Source organism: Herpailurus yagouaroundi, unplaced genomic scaffold, assembly GCF_014898765.1.
Source record: "Herpailurus yagouaroundi ecotype Mexico unplaced genomic scaffold, PumYag 141, whole genome shotgun sequence".
Taxonomy (NCBI): domain Eukaryota; kingdom Metazoa; phylum Chordata; class Mammalia; order Carnivora; family Felidae; genus Herpailurus; species Herpailurus yagouaroundi.
Genome location: NW_024412396.1, coordinates 45246355 through 45262088, shown reverse-complemented (window position 1 = coordinate 45262088; position 15734 = coordinate 45246355). Strand labels below are relative to the sequence as shown.

General features: G+C 39.0%; 1 protein-coding gene across 1 annotated transcript; it reads right to left on the bottom strand.

The window, feature by feature from the left end:
* Positions 1-286: 286 nt before the first annotated feature.
* On the bottom strand, positions 287-6899 carry ADAM21 (ADAM metallopeptidase domain 21). Its single transcript, XM_040477555.1, has 2 exons — positions 6710-6899; positions 287-2821 (listed from the first exon to the last, which is right to left on the bottom strand). The coding sequence occupies exon 2, from the start codon at positions 2665-2667 to the stop codon at positions 532-534; it is 2136 nt and encodes a 711-aa protein (XP_040333489.1). The 5' UTR covers positions 2668-2821; positions 6710-6899; the 3' UTR covers positions 287-531.
* Between the last annotated feature and the right edge of the window lie 8835 nt (positions 6900-15734).

Sequence of the window (15734 nt, the reverse complement as noted above, 5' to 3'; positions counted from 1 at the left end):
ATTTATTGACCTGATGTCTACAGAGTTCCCCTGATGGCATGAACTTGGCAGTCTGTTTGTTCTGTGCTTATCATTGGGAAAACATTTCCAATATCCCAAATCCCAATCCCACTCAAAATCACATAAGTACCCAACTGCTGATGAATGGAATCCACTGTGTCAACAAGAAATACATTCTCTGCACCTTTGAAAAGTTGCTTTGGAAGTAAATGAAGTCTGTGTTCTCACATACCTGTCTCCTGCATTTCCCATGAATCATATCTGTGCTCAAGAAACACAAAGAGGATAAATTTGGGGGAAATGGAGCTTTATTTGCTGCTTATAACAATGAACAGTAGAAAGGAAGATGTTAGGAATTACCTTTGCTTAATGGCAATGTTTCTGATACTTCTGATACTGACAAAAGGGAAGTTTCCTGCATTTTTCTGTAAATTGTCAGTAATGTGCTTGGTTTTGGGCATGTAGTAACGTTTTCCCTGCCAAGAGACTAAAACTTAATAATGCACAGGATATTAAATTAGAGGCATTTTCCTAACCCGAAGACGGTGCCTTAGTCTCCTTGGGACCAAAATGTTTTCTAAAGTACATAAATATAGCAGTTGACAGTAAAAACAAAACAGACAAAGTAAGACTCAGAACTAGCAGCAAGAAAACTTTTTTGGGAGATGGTGGGCCACTGTCAACACTACCTCCATAGCCTCTGTGCAGGCAGTACGGTGGGGACCACCCGTAGTCACAGTGGCAGTGATGTTTATTATTGCAGATCCCCTTCATGTTGCAGGTCTCAGCCAGGCAGACTTGTGATAAGAGAGACAGACTGACACACTTCTTGTGAATGCAGATCTTTCCTGGACCACACATGGTGCCATCTTTTACTTCCCCAACATCAGGTGTGTCCATTCCTACATGATAGTCAACACTCCAGCAGATGACACCATTGACGTGAGTTTGCTGCAAATTAGAGTGATCTCTGAGATGGGGAATAACCCTCACATTCTCACATTGAACTCTGCCACAAAAGATATCTGAGGTATTACATTTTAGGTATGTCGTGCCATTTATACCACAGTGGCCAAAACGGTTTCCCAGAGTGTTGATTTCTTTGTAGCAACTCTGAGATGCACCCTTTGCACCTTCACCAAAAATCTCCCTACATTGTTCTTCATGGTTGTTACACCTCCCTCTATAGCAGTAGGCATTGTCACCACAGGGAACCCCGTCCTGCACATATGCATCTTCGGGGCACTGATGGGATGTCCCATTGCACCACTCTGGAAGGTCACATTTATTGACCTGATGTCTACAGAGTTTCCCTGATGGCATGAACTTACACTCTTTGCAACAAAGCCCAAAAGCACAAGCAGCCCCAGGCCTCAGAGTGCAGCTCAACAGACAACAGGGATCCTGTTGACACTGCTTTATAGATCCACAGTCACATTCCTCTTCTCCTTCAACCACACCATTCCCACAGCGCTTAAGCATAAAGACTTCCCCTGGATGTGGAATATTGTGTAGACATGATCCCTGGTTTAAAGTGGTCTTTGTAAAATCTGTGTAACTACAATTGGTGAATTTCTTTGCTGGAACTCTGGTAGCATTCATGATGCAGCCACTTTGCTCACACAAACAGAATTCTTCATCATGCTGCATACCCAAAGTATGTCCTAATTCATGGGCGACAGTGAGGGCAAAAAGAGACCACGAGTCTCCTTGGAAATTGTTAACCCCACAATCAATAGGAGGATGACATATTCCTGCAACATAGGCTATACCAAGTACACTTATAAGTGAATTTTTTATGAAAAAATGTGCAACATCATACTGTAGCCGGGAAAGACTGATTTGTTTCCACTGAGAGAAATCCTTCAGAACCTGTTCTATGCTTATCATTTGGAAAACATTTCCTTGATTCCAAATCTCAATCCCAATCAAAATCACATGAGTACCCAACTGCTCATAAATGGAATCTACTATGTTGACAACAAGAAACACATCCTCCTGTACCTTTGAGAAGTTGCTTTGAGAATAAACTAAGAAATTGCTCTCTACCACCACAATCAGCTCCAGAAACCATGAGTGGGTCCACCATTTATCATTAGAATTTTGCTTCAGAGTTGGTTTGTTAGCCTCTTCAAATCTCAACTGTTGGAGTGCAATTTCCTTCATTGTTAAGCCACATCTCATAGGTGGGAATTGTGTCTCATTAGTGTTTATCTCATAAACCAAGTGTTCAAATGTGGTAGAGTGCCTGATGGGCTCAATTTCATAAGCAAGGTCATTTATCTGCAGCATTCCTCGAAAACCTCCAGAACAGGTACTGAGGGAAACCAGGGACTCAGGGACTCCTTCCACATAACCATGATAGTAGCAGTCGTCGGGAACAAAAGGCTCATCCTGGAGAAGAGCATGCTGATCTGTGTATGTGAATACCGGGAAGTGTCTGGAAACCAAGAGCTTCTTGATCTTCATATGGACAACATGTCTCCAGCCCCCAAACTGTAGGCTGTAGGAGAGCCAGCCTGGAGTTTTTGCACTTCTGCCCTTGCCAGTCACCTTTAAGGGGACCACAACTTCTGGGTTGCTGAGGCATTGGGAGGGCCCAGCCTGGGAGAAGCTGGAAGGGAACAGAGACATTCCAACCCAGAACAGCAGGAGAACAATTCTCATGGCCACCTCAGCCTCACCAGCCACCGTTATGAAGTCATCTGTCCAGGGAAAAAGAGTGTGAGGCACTGCTGTTCTGGTTCCTCCTAATTGGTCATTGTGTAGAGCTGACCTTTAAGGATCTGCGTCCTGGCAGAAATGGACATCAGCTGCGGTGCTGAAAGTGAAAATAAAAGGGTGGGGAGGTGGTGGGATTGGATAAGGAAAATGAGAAAGAATTGAATGACAAAAAAGTGATTAATGAATTAAAATGCTTGGGAGTTGCTTTCAATAGATGGGGGTGGGAATTTAGAGGGGTATTAATAAGACAGTATTGACCATATGTTGATAATGGTTGAAGATTGATGATAAGTACTTGGGTTTTCATACAATTATCTCAACCCATGTAGGCGGTATGGAAATCTCCACAATAAAAACTTAACGCCAAACTAAAGAGACTTAAGAGTAGGGTGACTCTGTATCTCAATTTGTCCAAGACCATGTTGGCCTATGCCTGTTGCCCCTGTATAACTACTGGTACTTTCCCCTTTGACTGTCAAAACTGGAGAGATCATAAACAATACACTTCTTAATGTCAGTTTGCATTGGTCTTATGATTTGCTTTAATCTTTCTTTATTGCAAGTTATTTACTTGTCTCCTCGCTGTGTTTGCATTCATTCACAGCTCTGTGGACTGCAAGATTGCTGAGTGCCAGATTTATGATTTTAACTCATTTTAGTATCCCTGTAATGCCTAGTATAGTTCTTTTTTTTTTTTTTAATTCGAGACGGAGAGCACATGCAAGTTGGGGAGAAGGGCAGGAAGGGGGGAAAGAGAGAAAATCTTAAACAGGCTCCACGGCCAGTGTGGAGCCTGACACAGGCCTCAATCTTACCACCCTGGGATCATGACCTGAGCCAAAACAAAGAGTCAGATGCTCACCTGACAGAGCCACCCAGATGCCCTTATAGTTCTTTATACAGTGAAAAATGAAAAAAGGAGAGAGGAGTGGTGAAGTACTTGGATTATGGATGAATGCTACTTAAAATGTGTTCGTATTTGATTATTATTTTTAGAAGAGGAAAAGATTCCTAAAAAGCTAATATCCTCTAAAGGAATGGGGAGAACAGCATTGTTATCTGTAGAAGGATGTCAAAGACACAAGAAAATGCCTTATAAAGAGAAAATGAGAATCTATAAAGTTCAAAGGCTTGGGAAAAGGAACTCTGTCTTCTTGAGGCAACATCATCAGAGTTATTGGAATTTTAGGATTGGGGAAATTCCTAATGTTTGCTCAAATATATTTACTGACAGCTTTTGACAGTGGATAATTTCTGTACATGGCATGCAGTCTGACTAGCAACACTCATGCATTTCTTTCCTTATGTGTTAAACAAGAATTTCTGTGTTTGAAGTATATGAAGTACAGACATTGTGCTAGATACTAGAGAACTAAAAAATAGAGAGCATTAAATAAATTATCCGTTTAGGGCAGAAATTTGTGGCAGGCACAAGAATGAGCTTTAAGGTGCCTATAATATTGTATTTAATATTGTAAATGTTTTGTGTTCTTTTGCTGAGGAGAGTGTCTGTAGACTTCATCATAGTCTCAGCTAAATGACAAAAATTAGGCTAAGAAGCACTGAGTTTGTGGGAAAACAGACACGCAATCAGACCATTATAATTATGATCTGAACCAGATTAATCTAAGACTAATAAAGGTTATGATTTAGGGACTCTTAATGTATAGACCTCCATAAACCCCTGGGAGATTTTAGGCAATGTAGTTTATGAAACTCATCAATATAAGAGTGTTCAAAATTAGCCCTACACAGGAAAATTTGAAATGCCTTGAAATATTGTAACTCATATATAAAAAACTTGATAAAGTTTTTCTGAAATTCAATAATTTATGTAATTTTTTGTTACCAATAACAAGTTGTGAGGCTGGATTCTTTTCAAACAGACAAAACAAAACTTGAATTAATTCTGTCACATACTTTTTCCATTTCTCTATCAAAACTAGCATGCACTACTGCAGTAGGGGCAGGGGGATGCTCAAAACAATATGTGTGAAGATCTTAAAAAGGGAATCCACAATTGGAACTGGAATAGTTTGTCCGGGTTCTCCATCCTAAGAAATGCAGACAAGAAATCAGCTGATATTTCAAACCTTCCTATGCCTTATTGCTCTTTTCTTCATTTTCTAGGACATTACATTTACACATCCCTAATATTCTGGGTTTCCTCATTTGTGTGTAGTGTCAGTAGCTAAAAATCCATTCATTCTGATTGCCTTTCAGTCACAGAGTTAAATAGTTAACCAAGTAGACTTCATCTTTTCCTTCTTAATATACATTATTTTAGTTTATTCTTTATTCTAGATTTGCTATATGTGTGCTGGTAGATAGGAGGATGTATTGATCTGAACAATATTCTTAGTGTTAACCTGCCTAGAGAGCTTGGACCCATGTGAGCAGTGGATAAACACTTTATTCCAAGGTGCGAGTAGCCCACAAGGGAACAACAAAGTTCATAGACAAATTCAACTATATGAAAACTTCCAAGGATAAAGATCTCTAAATTGGGTGAAATCCTGACTTCTAGATTTGCTCTTCATAGTTTTCTTTGTATGTTTGTTGTTTATTATGGAGTGGGAATCATTGTGGATGGGAGGATGGAAAGTGAGAAGGGCCAAAAGAGTGTTGGAGAGAAGGCTGCTGAGCTCTATAAACCATGTCCTATTATACTTAGAGCTCATCTTGAGAGCAGACAACAAAAGGAAATTCTCCAAAGAATCTTTGAGCCATACTCGTTGTCCTCCTTATATTATTCTTAGGACCTCAGACACCCAAATTCCTAAAGGAACATCACCCTCCATTAATACTGTGAAGCAGTGTCATTAAAAATCTTTGTTTTCTAATGTTATCGGAATCTCAAAGTAGACAACAGCCCTCCTCCATATGTTTTATCAACTCTTTCCCTACAGCTATGTCAAATTCCTAAAGACCTCTCTACCTGTTCATCTCCTCTCTTATTCCATCATGCTTGAATGCACTATTTTCCCATCTGTCTGTCACCAATGTCTGAATTAGAGAGTCATAAAATCAATTTAATGGATCATGACCTGCAGGATGTTTTTAAAGGAAATTGAATAAAAATATTAGAGGCCATTCCTAGAAGTCCCTTAGCAACTCATACAGATGGTGCCAAAATTTTGGGGGTGTTTGTATATGTGTGGCCACTGAATCACAATATACAATGGATTTCTTATTCTTCAACACACACACACACTATATATCTATACATAGATATAGATATAGATATCTATATATATATATAGATATATAGTGATGCCAAATCTATAAAATTTTTTTAACATTTATTTATTATTGAGAGACAGAGACAGACAGAGCATAAGCATGGGAGGGGCAGAGAGAGGGGAAGACACAGAATGAACAGAGTCTGACTCAGGACTCAAACTCACAAACTGCAAGATCATGACCCGAGCCGAAGTCAGACACTTTACCAACTGAGCCACCCAGGCGCCCCTAGTGATGCCAAATCTAAAGATGAAATGCTTTCTTCGATTTTCACTGTTACATACCTATCTGAATCCATACGCATTTCTACCTCTCTTCTATCCCACTCCATATCCCAGTCTCAGTGGAAAAGTAATTCTCCCCCAAGTTCAGGTAGTAGCCCCTCATCTTCTGTTCCACATCACATCTCTTACCTACATGTGGACTGATTCTGTTAATGTTCTCTACTTCCAACTCTATTTCATCTGTTCTTTACTGGCAGTTAGAGTAGCCAACTCATTCTAGTTCACCCAGGACTGTCCTTGTTTTAAAACTGAAAGCCCCACATCCCAGGCATGTCCTCAGTCTGAGGAAAACTGGAGTAGTTGATCACCCTACTGCAGCACCTTACTCCCCACCCATGCTCAAGTTTCTTCCATCTTTAAAAAGGAAAACAAAACAAAAATTAAGAAACTTCACATTATCCATGGTCCTACTCTGGCTCCCAACTCATGCAGAAAACCAAACTTAACAGATGGCTTACCAACACAATAAACAGTTATTTCCATGGTCTTTTCTTTCTTAATGGTTTGTACCACACTTATCGATGAGCAAAGGTTGGTAGTTGACCTCACGTAACAAAGGGAAACCTAAGCCCTCCTCCTTTTATCTCCCAGGTAACTAAGTTCTAAATTCACCTGCTTAGCAACATAGATCTTTCACTTCTTCAGAAACAACTGGCTGTCAAGGATGCCCTGGCTCCACTAATTCTATGCAACTTCAATATAATTAGAACTGGCTGGCCTCCTCTACGCCATTCTATGTCCTCTTACAATGTAGCTTCATTTCTGCTTCATAATTTTCCTCATGCTACTGTGTTGGCCTAGACTGTACAATCACTTTTCACTATGGAACTAAATTGTATCATGACTCTGTACTCTGTCAAGATCAAATTCTGCATTCAGTATCAAATTTTTCTAAATAATCTAGACAACATTGATATAATTCCCTTTATAATTACCATATAACTACCATATACCAAATTACTATAGAGTTTATAGCTTTGAGCTTTTGTTTTATATACAAGTTTTAAAAATTGTATCTCCTTTCATGTTTTTGAGAAAAATATACTCAAAATCATTTGGTAGAGAATTTATGACATAGTGTTTGGCAAAACATATAATCTGTAAGATGACTTTAACTATGTAAACATTACATAGAGTAAAAATCAATTCAGTAAAATACTAATGCTAACACTGAGTAGATTCTGTTTTAAAAGGATTCTTGGCCAATGAGTCTTGCCACTTTTAATTTAACTAGGAGATTAAGGGCTCTACAACTATCAATTGGAAGCATTTTTGATGATAGTCCTTTTCAATTTCATCTCAGAAAAAGTTTCTTCTATTCATGCTGGTTTTCTCAGAAATCTGCTGTAGGAGTGCTGACAACACTGCCTCCATCTTTGGCCCTCCATCTTGTTCATGTCCATGCAATGACTCCCTTGGGGCTCTGTGTTCCAGGCCTCATGGAGGTTAATGTACACTCTGACCAGAATTCAAGAAGCCTTCTAATCTTTCCTCTGGTGAACAGATGGCACCACTTTAGATAACTACCCTTTGTCTTATAAAATCTGTGGGTTAGGGTCCTGACTTTGCAGAGAATTGCTGCATAGTGCCAGGATCACTGTTCACTCAGTACTCTTGTAAGTTACCCTGAATAAAACCCTGTGTAAACAGTATGGAACGACTTCCTTCATTTTTCTGTTTCAATGTGCCTTCTCAGTCTGGAGGATTACTGTTCCTCTTCCACCTTTTAACACTTGCTTGGAGGTTCCTTTTCATAAACTGTCTCATTCATCCAGGTAGAACTAGACAACCCCTGTCTTAGGAAAGATGCATTAAAAACTTTTGTCTGGAACTGAACTGGGGGGGGGTAAAATTTGCTCCTATGCCGAGGATGATTAACAATTAAGAAAACTGGGCACCTGGCTGGCTCAGTTTTCTGGGTGTCCAACTTCAGCTCAGGTCATGATCTCATGGTCTGTGAGTTCGAACCCCACATCAGGCTCTGTGCTGATGGCTCAGAGCCTCGAGCCTGCTTTATATTCTGTGTCTCCCTCTCTCTCTGCCCCTCCCCAGCTCACACTCTGTCTCTCTCTTTCAAAAATAAAATAAAAATATTTTTAAAAATTAGGAAAACCTATCCCAGGAAATGAGAGTATAGGACACTACAGATGCTTAATCCTAGAAAAGTTTTGATAGCAAGACTAGAGTGCCTGCTTCTGATAGGATGGTATCCTGGGAGATCTAGAGGTAGGGAAGGATTGAAAGCTTCCAAAAGTAGTTTTGGCTTGATCTCCCTTGCTGAAAGAAGATCATTTCTCTTGCTGAAGAAGACCATTTCCTTTAAAAATAGCATTGAGGACTTCTGCTTTCAGAAAAGATAAACACTCTTACCCCTATTGCTCTTGCTCACTATAAGTTAAAACATCATTCTTTATGTATAAAACAAACATAAGAGGGGCGCCTGGGTGGCGCAGTCGGTTAAGCGTCCGACTTCAGCCAGGTCACGATCTCGCGGTCCGTGAGTTCGAGCCCCGCGTCGGGCTCTGGGCTGATGGCTCAGAGCCTGGAGCCTGTTTCCGATTTTGTGTCTCCCTCTCTCTCTGCCCCTCCCCTGTTCATGCTCTGTCTCTCTCTGTCCCAAAAATAAATAAACGTTGAAAAAATAAAACAAACATAAGAAAGTTCAGAAAGGTGGAGCAAAGAATACAAACCAGCTAAGGACATTGGGACCTAAGGAACAACATGGCAGGAATTTCTCTGCAATTTCTTTCTTTTTTTTTTTTTTTTAACTTTTTAAATTTTTAAAACCACTTTATTGACCAATGATTGACATACAAAAAGCTATACATATTAAATGTGCACAACTTGTTGAGTTTAAGATGCAGCTGTTTTTTTTTTTTCTTTTTTCTTTTCTTTCATTTAAGTTACATCCAAGAGAGTTAAAATATAGTGCAACAATGATTTCAGGAGTAGATTCCTTAATGCCCTTTACCCATTTAGCCCATCCCTCCTCCCACAACCCCTCCAGCAATCCTGTTTATTCTCCATACTTAAGAGTTTCTTATGTTTTGTCCCCTCCCTGCTTTTATTATTTTTGCTTCCCTTCCCTTAGGTTCATCTGTTTTGTATCTTAAAGTCCTCATATGAGTGAAGTCATATGATATTTGTCTTTCTCTTGACTAATTTCACTTAGCATAATACCCTCCAGTTCCATCCATGTAGTTGCAAATGGCAAGATTTCATTCTTTTTGATTGCTGAGTAATACTCCATTGTATGTATATACCACATCTTCTTTATCCATTCATCCATCGATGGACATTTGGGCTCTTTCCATACTTAGGCTATCGTTGATAGTGCTGCTGTAAACATTGGGGTGCATGTGCCCCTTCAAAACAGCATCCCTGTATCCCTTGGATAAATACCTAATAGTGCAATTGCTGGATCGTAGGGTGGTTCTATTTTTAATTTTTTGAGGAACCTCCATACTGTTTTTCAGAGTGGCTTCACTAGTCTGCATTCCACTAGCAGTGCAAAAGGGATCCTTTTTCTCTGCATCCTCCCTAACATCTGTTGTTGCTGGAGTTGTTAATGTTAGCCATTCTGACAGGTGTGAGGTGGTATCTCATTGTGGTTTTGATTTGTATTTCCTTGATGATGAGTGATGTTGAGCATTTTTTCATGTGTCGGTTGGCCATCTGGATGTCTTCTTTGGAAAAGTGTCTGTTCATGTCTTTTGCCCATTTCTTCACTGGATTTTTATTTTTGGGTTTTTTTGTTTTGTTTTGTTTTGTTTTGTTTTGTTTTTGGTGTTGAGTTTGATAAGTTCCCTATAGATTTTGGATACTAACCCTTTATATGATATGTTGTTTGCAAATATCTTCTCCCAGTCCGTCAGTTGCCTTTTAGTTTTGCTGATTGTTTCCTTCACTGTGCAGAAGCTTCTTATTTTGATGAGGTTCCAACAGTTCATTTTTGCTTTTGTTTCCCTTGCCTCTGGAGATGTGTTGAGTAAGAAGTGGCTGCGGACAAGATCAAAGAGGTTTTTGCCTGCTTTCTCCTCGAGAATTTTGATGGCTTCCTGTCTTACATTTAGGTCTTTCATCCATTTTGAGTTTATTTTTATGTATGGTATATGAAAGTGGTCCAGGTTCATTTTTCTGCATGTCACTGTCCTGTTTTCCCAGCACCACTTGCTGAAGAGGCTGTCTTTATTCCACTGAATATTCTTTCCTGCTTTGTCAAAGATTAGTTGGCTGTATGTTTGTGGGTCCATTTCTGGGTTCTCTATTCTGTTCCACTGATCTGAGTGTCTGTTTTTGTGCCAGTACCATACTGTCTTGATGATTACAGCTTTGTAATACAGCTTGAAGTCCGGGATTGTGATGCCTCCAGCTTTGGTTTTCTTTTTCAAGATTGCTTTGGCTATTTGGGGTCTTTTCTGGTTCCATACAAATTTTAGGATTGTTTGTTCTAGCTCTGTGAAGAATGCTGGTGTTATCTTGATAGGGATTGCATTGAATATGTAGATTGCTTTGGGTAGTATCGACATTTTAACAATATTTGTTCTTCCTATTCAGGAGCATGGAATCTTTTTGCATTTTTTTTGTGTGTGTTTTCTTCAATTTCTTTCATAAGCTTTCTATAGTTTTCAGTGTATAGATTTTTCACCTCTCTGGTTAGAGATTTATTCCTAGGTATTTTATGTTTTCTTTGTGTCACTGTAAATGGGATTGATTCCATGATTTCTCTTTCTGTTGCTTCATTGTTGGTGTATTGGAATGCAACCGGTATCTGTGCATTGATTTTATATCCTGCAACTTTGCTGAATTCATGAATCAGTTCTAGCAGTTTTTTGGTGGAATCTTTTGAGTTTTCTATAGAGTATCATGTCACCTGCAAAGAGTGAAAAGTTTGACCTCCTCCTGGCCGATTTGGATGCCTTTTGTTTCTTTGTGTTGTCTGATTGCTGAGGCTAAGACTTCCATACTATGTTGAATAACAGTGTCAAGGGTGGACATCTCTGTCTTGTTCCTGACCTTAGGGGGAAAGTTCTAAGTTTTTCCCTATTGAGGATGATATTAACGTTGGGTCTTTCATATATGGCTTTTATGATCTCCAGGTATGATCCTTTTATCCCTACTTTCTTGAGGGTTTTTAATTAAGAAAGGATGCTGGTTTTTTTGTTTTTTTTTTTTTTTTTTTTTTTTTTTGTTTTGTCAAATGCTTTCTCTGCATCTATTGAGAGGATCATGTGGTTCTTGTCCTTTCTTTTATTGATGTGTCTCCGCATTTTCTCTTACCCCCATTGCAGTCTGGAGAACTCTATGACCTTGAAATGCAATAGACACAGACCAAAAAAAGCCTCCAAGACAAGTTTGCTCTCTCTAACCAAAGGACCAGGAAAGGAGCAGCCTGGACAGAAACCTTTTACGAAATAACTGTCCTACACCAACCAAATGTCATGGGGAGTATTGTAACTCTATATGCATCCTCATTAGCATGAGCCACATGAGGGATTAAATATCCAATCACACCCACTTCTAATGAGTTGTCTCAGGCCCTGCACTGGGATGGTGTCAGAGAAGGTCAAATAGAGTTCTGGGGCTTTCATTCTCGTCATGTAGTAATGGGGTCCTCATTTGGCAGTGTTAGTGGATTGGGTAGCAGTAATGAGGCATCCTTCAACCTCATAGCAAGGGTGATATTAGAAGAGGTCAAAAGGGGTGAAAGTGAACTTCCACACCTTATCAGTATGAGGTTCTCCTTCCTCTTGGCATGTCATCTGAAACCTGGACATCTATCACCACTAGCAATAACAATGCAATGCTTCCACTGCTAGTGCAATATCAGAGGGGGGCCTGATATTTAAATAATATCTCAAGCCCCAAAATATAGCACCCAAAGTGCTCAGAATAAAATGAAAATTTACCTAACATAGAACAAACTAGGAAAGTTTCAACTTAAACGATGAAAGACAATCTGTATATGCCAACTCTAACAGATGTTGGAGGTATCTGATGAGGATTTTGAAGCAGCAATCATAAAATGTTTCAGTTGGCAATAACAAATATGATGGAAACATTTGAAAAAACAAAAACTTGCAGAAATAGTTTCTCCAAAGAAGTATAAGAGAGAGAAAACAAAGTAATGAAAATTTTGTAACAAATAAGTACAAAACCTAAAGCCAAAAAGCCACTGGATGGGCTCAACAACAAAATAGAACAAAGGAAACAAATGGTGAACTTGAATGTACAGAAAAGTTGTTACCAAATCTGGAAAGCAGAGAGAAAATAGACTGGAAAAAATATGAAAAGCCTCTGGGATCTGTAGGACTATAACAAAGATCTAACATTCAGGTTTATCACAGTTGCAAAAAAAGAGAAAAATAGGGCTGGGCTAAAAATTACCTAAACAATTCATGGCTGAGGATTTCTCAAATTTTGCAAAATAGCCTACAGACTCAAGATGTGAGAGAGCCACAAACAGGATATACCCAAAGAAATCCATACTATGACATATCATAATAAAAATTTGAAAACTAAAGACAAAGAAAAAATCTTGAAAATGCGCGGAGAGAAACGTCTTGCCTAATATTACCTACAGAGGAAAAATAAATTGAAAAATAGTAGATTTCTCATTAGAAACCATGGAGGTGGGAAGGAGGCAGCAAAATATTCCACAAGAGTTAAAAAAAAATAATAATCCAGAATTTTATATACAGTAAAAATATCCGTCAGGAATGAAGAGGAAATCAAGACATTTTCAAATTAAGGTAAACTAAGAGAAGTTGTCACAGACCAGCCAAAACAATGGCTAAAGCAAATTCTTGAGGCAGAAAATAAATTATAAAACAATGAATCTTACAACAGCCCTAAGGAAGGAGAATGGAAGTAAAAACATGAGTAAACACAATGGACTTTCCTTTTCTTGAATTTACTAAATTATGTTTGATTGCTGAAAAAAATATTGCCTGATGTAATTCTCAATGTATATGGTGGAAATATACATGGAAATATTTAAGACAAATACACCAAAAAGGGAATGGCAAAAGGGCTTAATGAAACTGAGGTTTCTACACTTCATTTGAATGAGAAAAATTTTCATAATTAAAACCATAGAAGACAAAAAAAGTGAAAGACAAAGAACAAGCATAATGAACAGAAAATGTTTACAAATATGGTAGATATTAATCAACTATGTCAGTTATCACTTTTTTTATTTTAAAGAGAAATACCCAGGGTAATTGGACTAAATTTCAGCATTGACGTGGATACTCTGAGCCCCAAAGTTTATGATTGTCAGGCAATAAGTGGAATCCTAGCTGATATCCAGCTTACTGTGAATTCAGTGGTCTATAGTCCAAGCCAGTGGTCACTTCCCCAAATCTCCAGGTATATAATTGGGCCTGGTATCTTTAGCAGTTAGAATAACATCCCCACAGGGTGCGTGGCATGCGGAATAACCGCTATCATCATCACACTGCAGGTGGAAGACTCTTTGTTGTTGCTGTTGTTATTTTTAAAAGATTTATTGAAAAAAAGATTTATTGAGGTATAATTTGTAGATAGTAAAATTTGCTAAATATGCGTGATCATGAAACCACTATCCCAGGCTAGATGTAGAACATTTTTTTACCCCAAAAACTTTCACTGTTGCCTCTTTGCAGTCAGCCCCCTCCCTCCAACCCCTGACACCACTGACTGGCTCCATAGGTTTGCCTTTTCCAAAATGTCATATAAAATAGTCATCCCGTATTGCAGTGTATTGGATCTGACTTCTTTAATTCAACATTAGTTTGAGATCCACCCATGTTGTTGCAGGAATTGGTTCCTTTTTATTTCTGAGTGGCCGTCCATTGTATGGATATACCACTGTTTGCTTATTCATTCACTATTGATTGACATTTGAATTGTTTCCAGTTTGGGGCTATTATGAACAAAGCTTCTATGAGTATTTGCATACAGATCTTTGTATGGACTTATGTTCTCAATGCACTAGGATAAATATTTAGAAGTAGGATTGCTGAGTGTATAGTCCAGTATATGTTTACCTTAATGAGAAACAGCCAAATGGTTTTTTCAAAGAACTCTATAGTTTTGCCTCCCACCAGCAGTAGATGAGAGTTGCTTCATATCCTCATTAGCACTTGTTATTGTCAGTCTTAAAATGTTTTTACTATTCCAGTAGCTATGCAGGGGTATCTTAATGTGGGTTGTTTTTGTTTGTTTGTTTTGAGAGCGAAAAGTGTGAGGGAATGAAGGGCAGAGGGAGGGAGAGAGGGAATCTTAAACAAGTTCCATGCCCAGTCCAGCATGGAGCCCAATGCAAGGCTTGATCTTATGACAGATTATGACCTGATCTGAAATCAAGAGTCAGATGCTTAACCAACTGAACCACCCAGATGCCCCTTAATGTGGTGTAAAAGATTTTTTTTTATTTGAGTAATGTTACATTACTTTCAGGTGTATAACACAGTTGATGAAGTTTAGGGGTGATGGGGGTTCATGGGTTCCAGAGCTGATGGCCAAGAAAGAATTCTTGAAGATGTCTTTGGTGCAAAAAGGTGATTTTGATTAAAGCATGGGAACAGGACCTGTGGGCAGGGAGAGCTGTGCTGAAGTTGTGAAGAACTAGTTATATAGTTATGGAATTGGGGGAGGTAAAGACTAAAGAGAGGCCTCCAGAGGGACTTTGATATGCTAAAGAGGATTTCTAAAATTCCTGAGGCCTTGCTATTGTCAAGCTAAAGATGTTTTTCCTCTAGTAAGGCATTAACATTAAGACAGTAGGGAGTTTCTGGAGAAACGTTTTACTCTGCCAGCCTCAAGTATTTGTCAGTGGGCTGCAGGTTATAAGAAAATTTAATTTTACCTGCCATTTCCTTCTTGCCTTTGTTCCCCACATCACTGTGGAGGAGAGGGTGATGTTGGGGCTCCAGGAAACTGAGTCTATAGGTTTCTGGAGATTAGACTATTGATAATATTGTCTTTTTCTTGTAATTTACTAAGATATTTGTAAACTGATGGAGACTCATGTCCTGAAGAACTGTGATCTCTATCAGTTAACCATTTGATTCCCCCCTCTCCATTGTTCTTGGGCAGCCAGGAGTGCCCAAGGAATAACATACATATCCCCCTGGGGGTGGGGGTGGGGGTGGGGGTGGGGGTGTTTGCAGCCTGTCACTCATCACAGTGATTCTATTTATCCGTACATCCTGATTTGCTCACCACAAGTGAAGCTACCATCTGTCACCATACAATCCATTACAATATCATTAACTATATTCCCTATGCTGGGCCTTTTACTCCCATGATTTATTCATTAGTAGATAGTAGATACTGGTGCCAAGTGCAAATGCAGAAACACAAGTTTGACAAGGGCACAGTAAACAGGGGCTCACACCACCGAGACCAGGCACCAGATCACTCTACCAGATAAGCTATCTGGACAAGAAGTGCTGAGTAAGAGCTCTATAAAAAATGGACAGATTACAACGGTGCAGC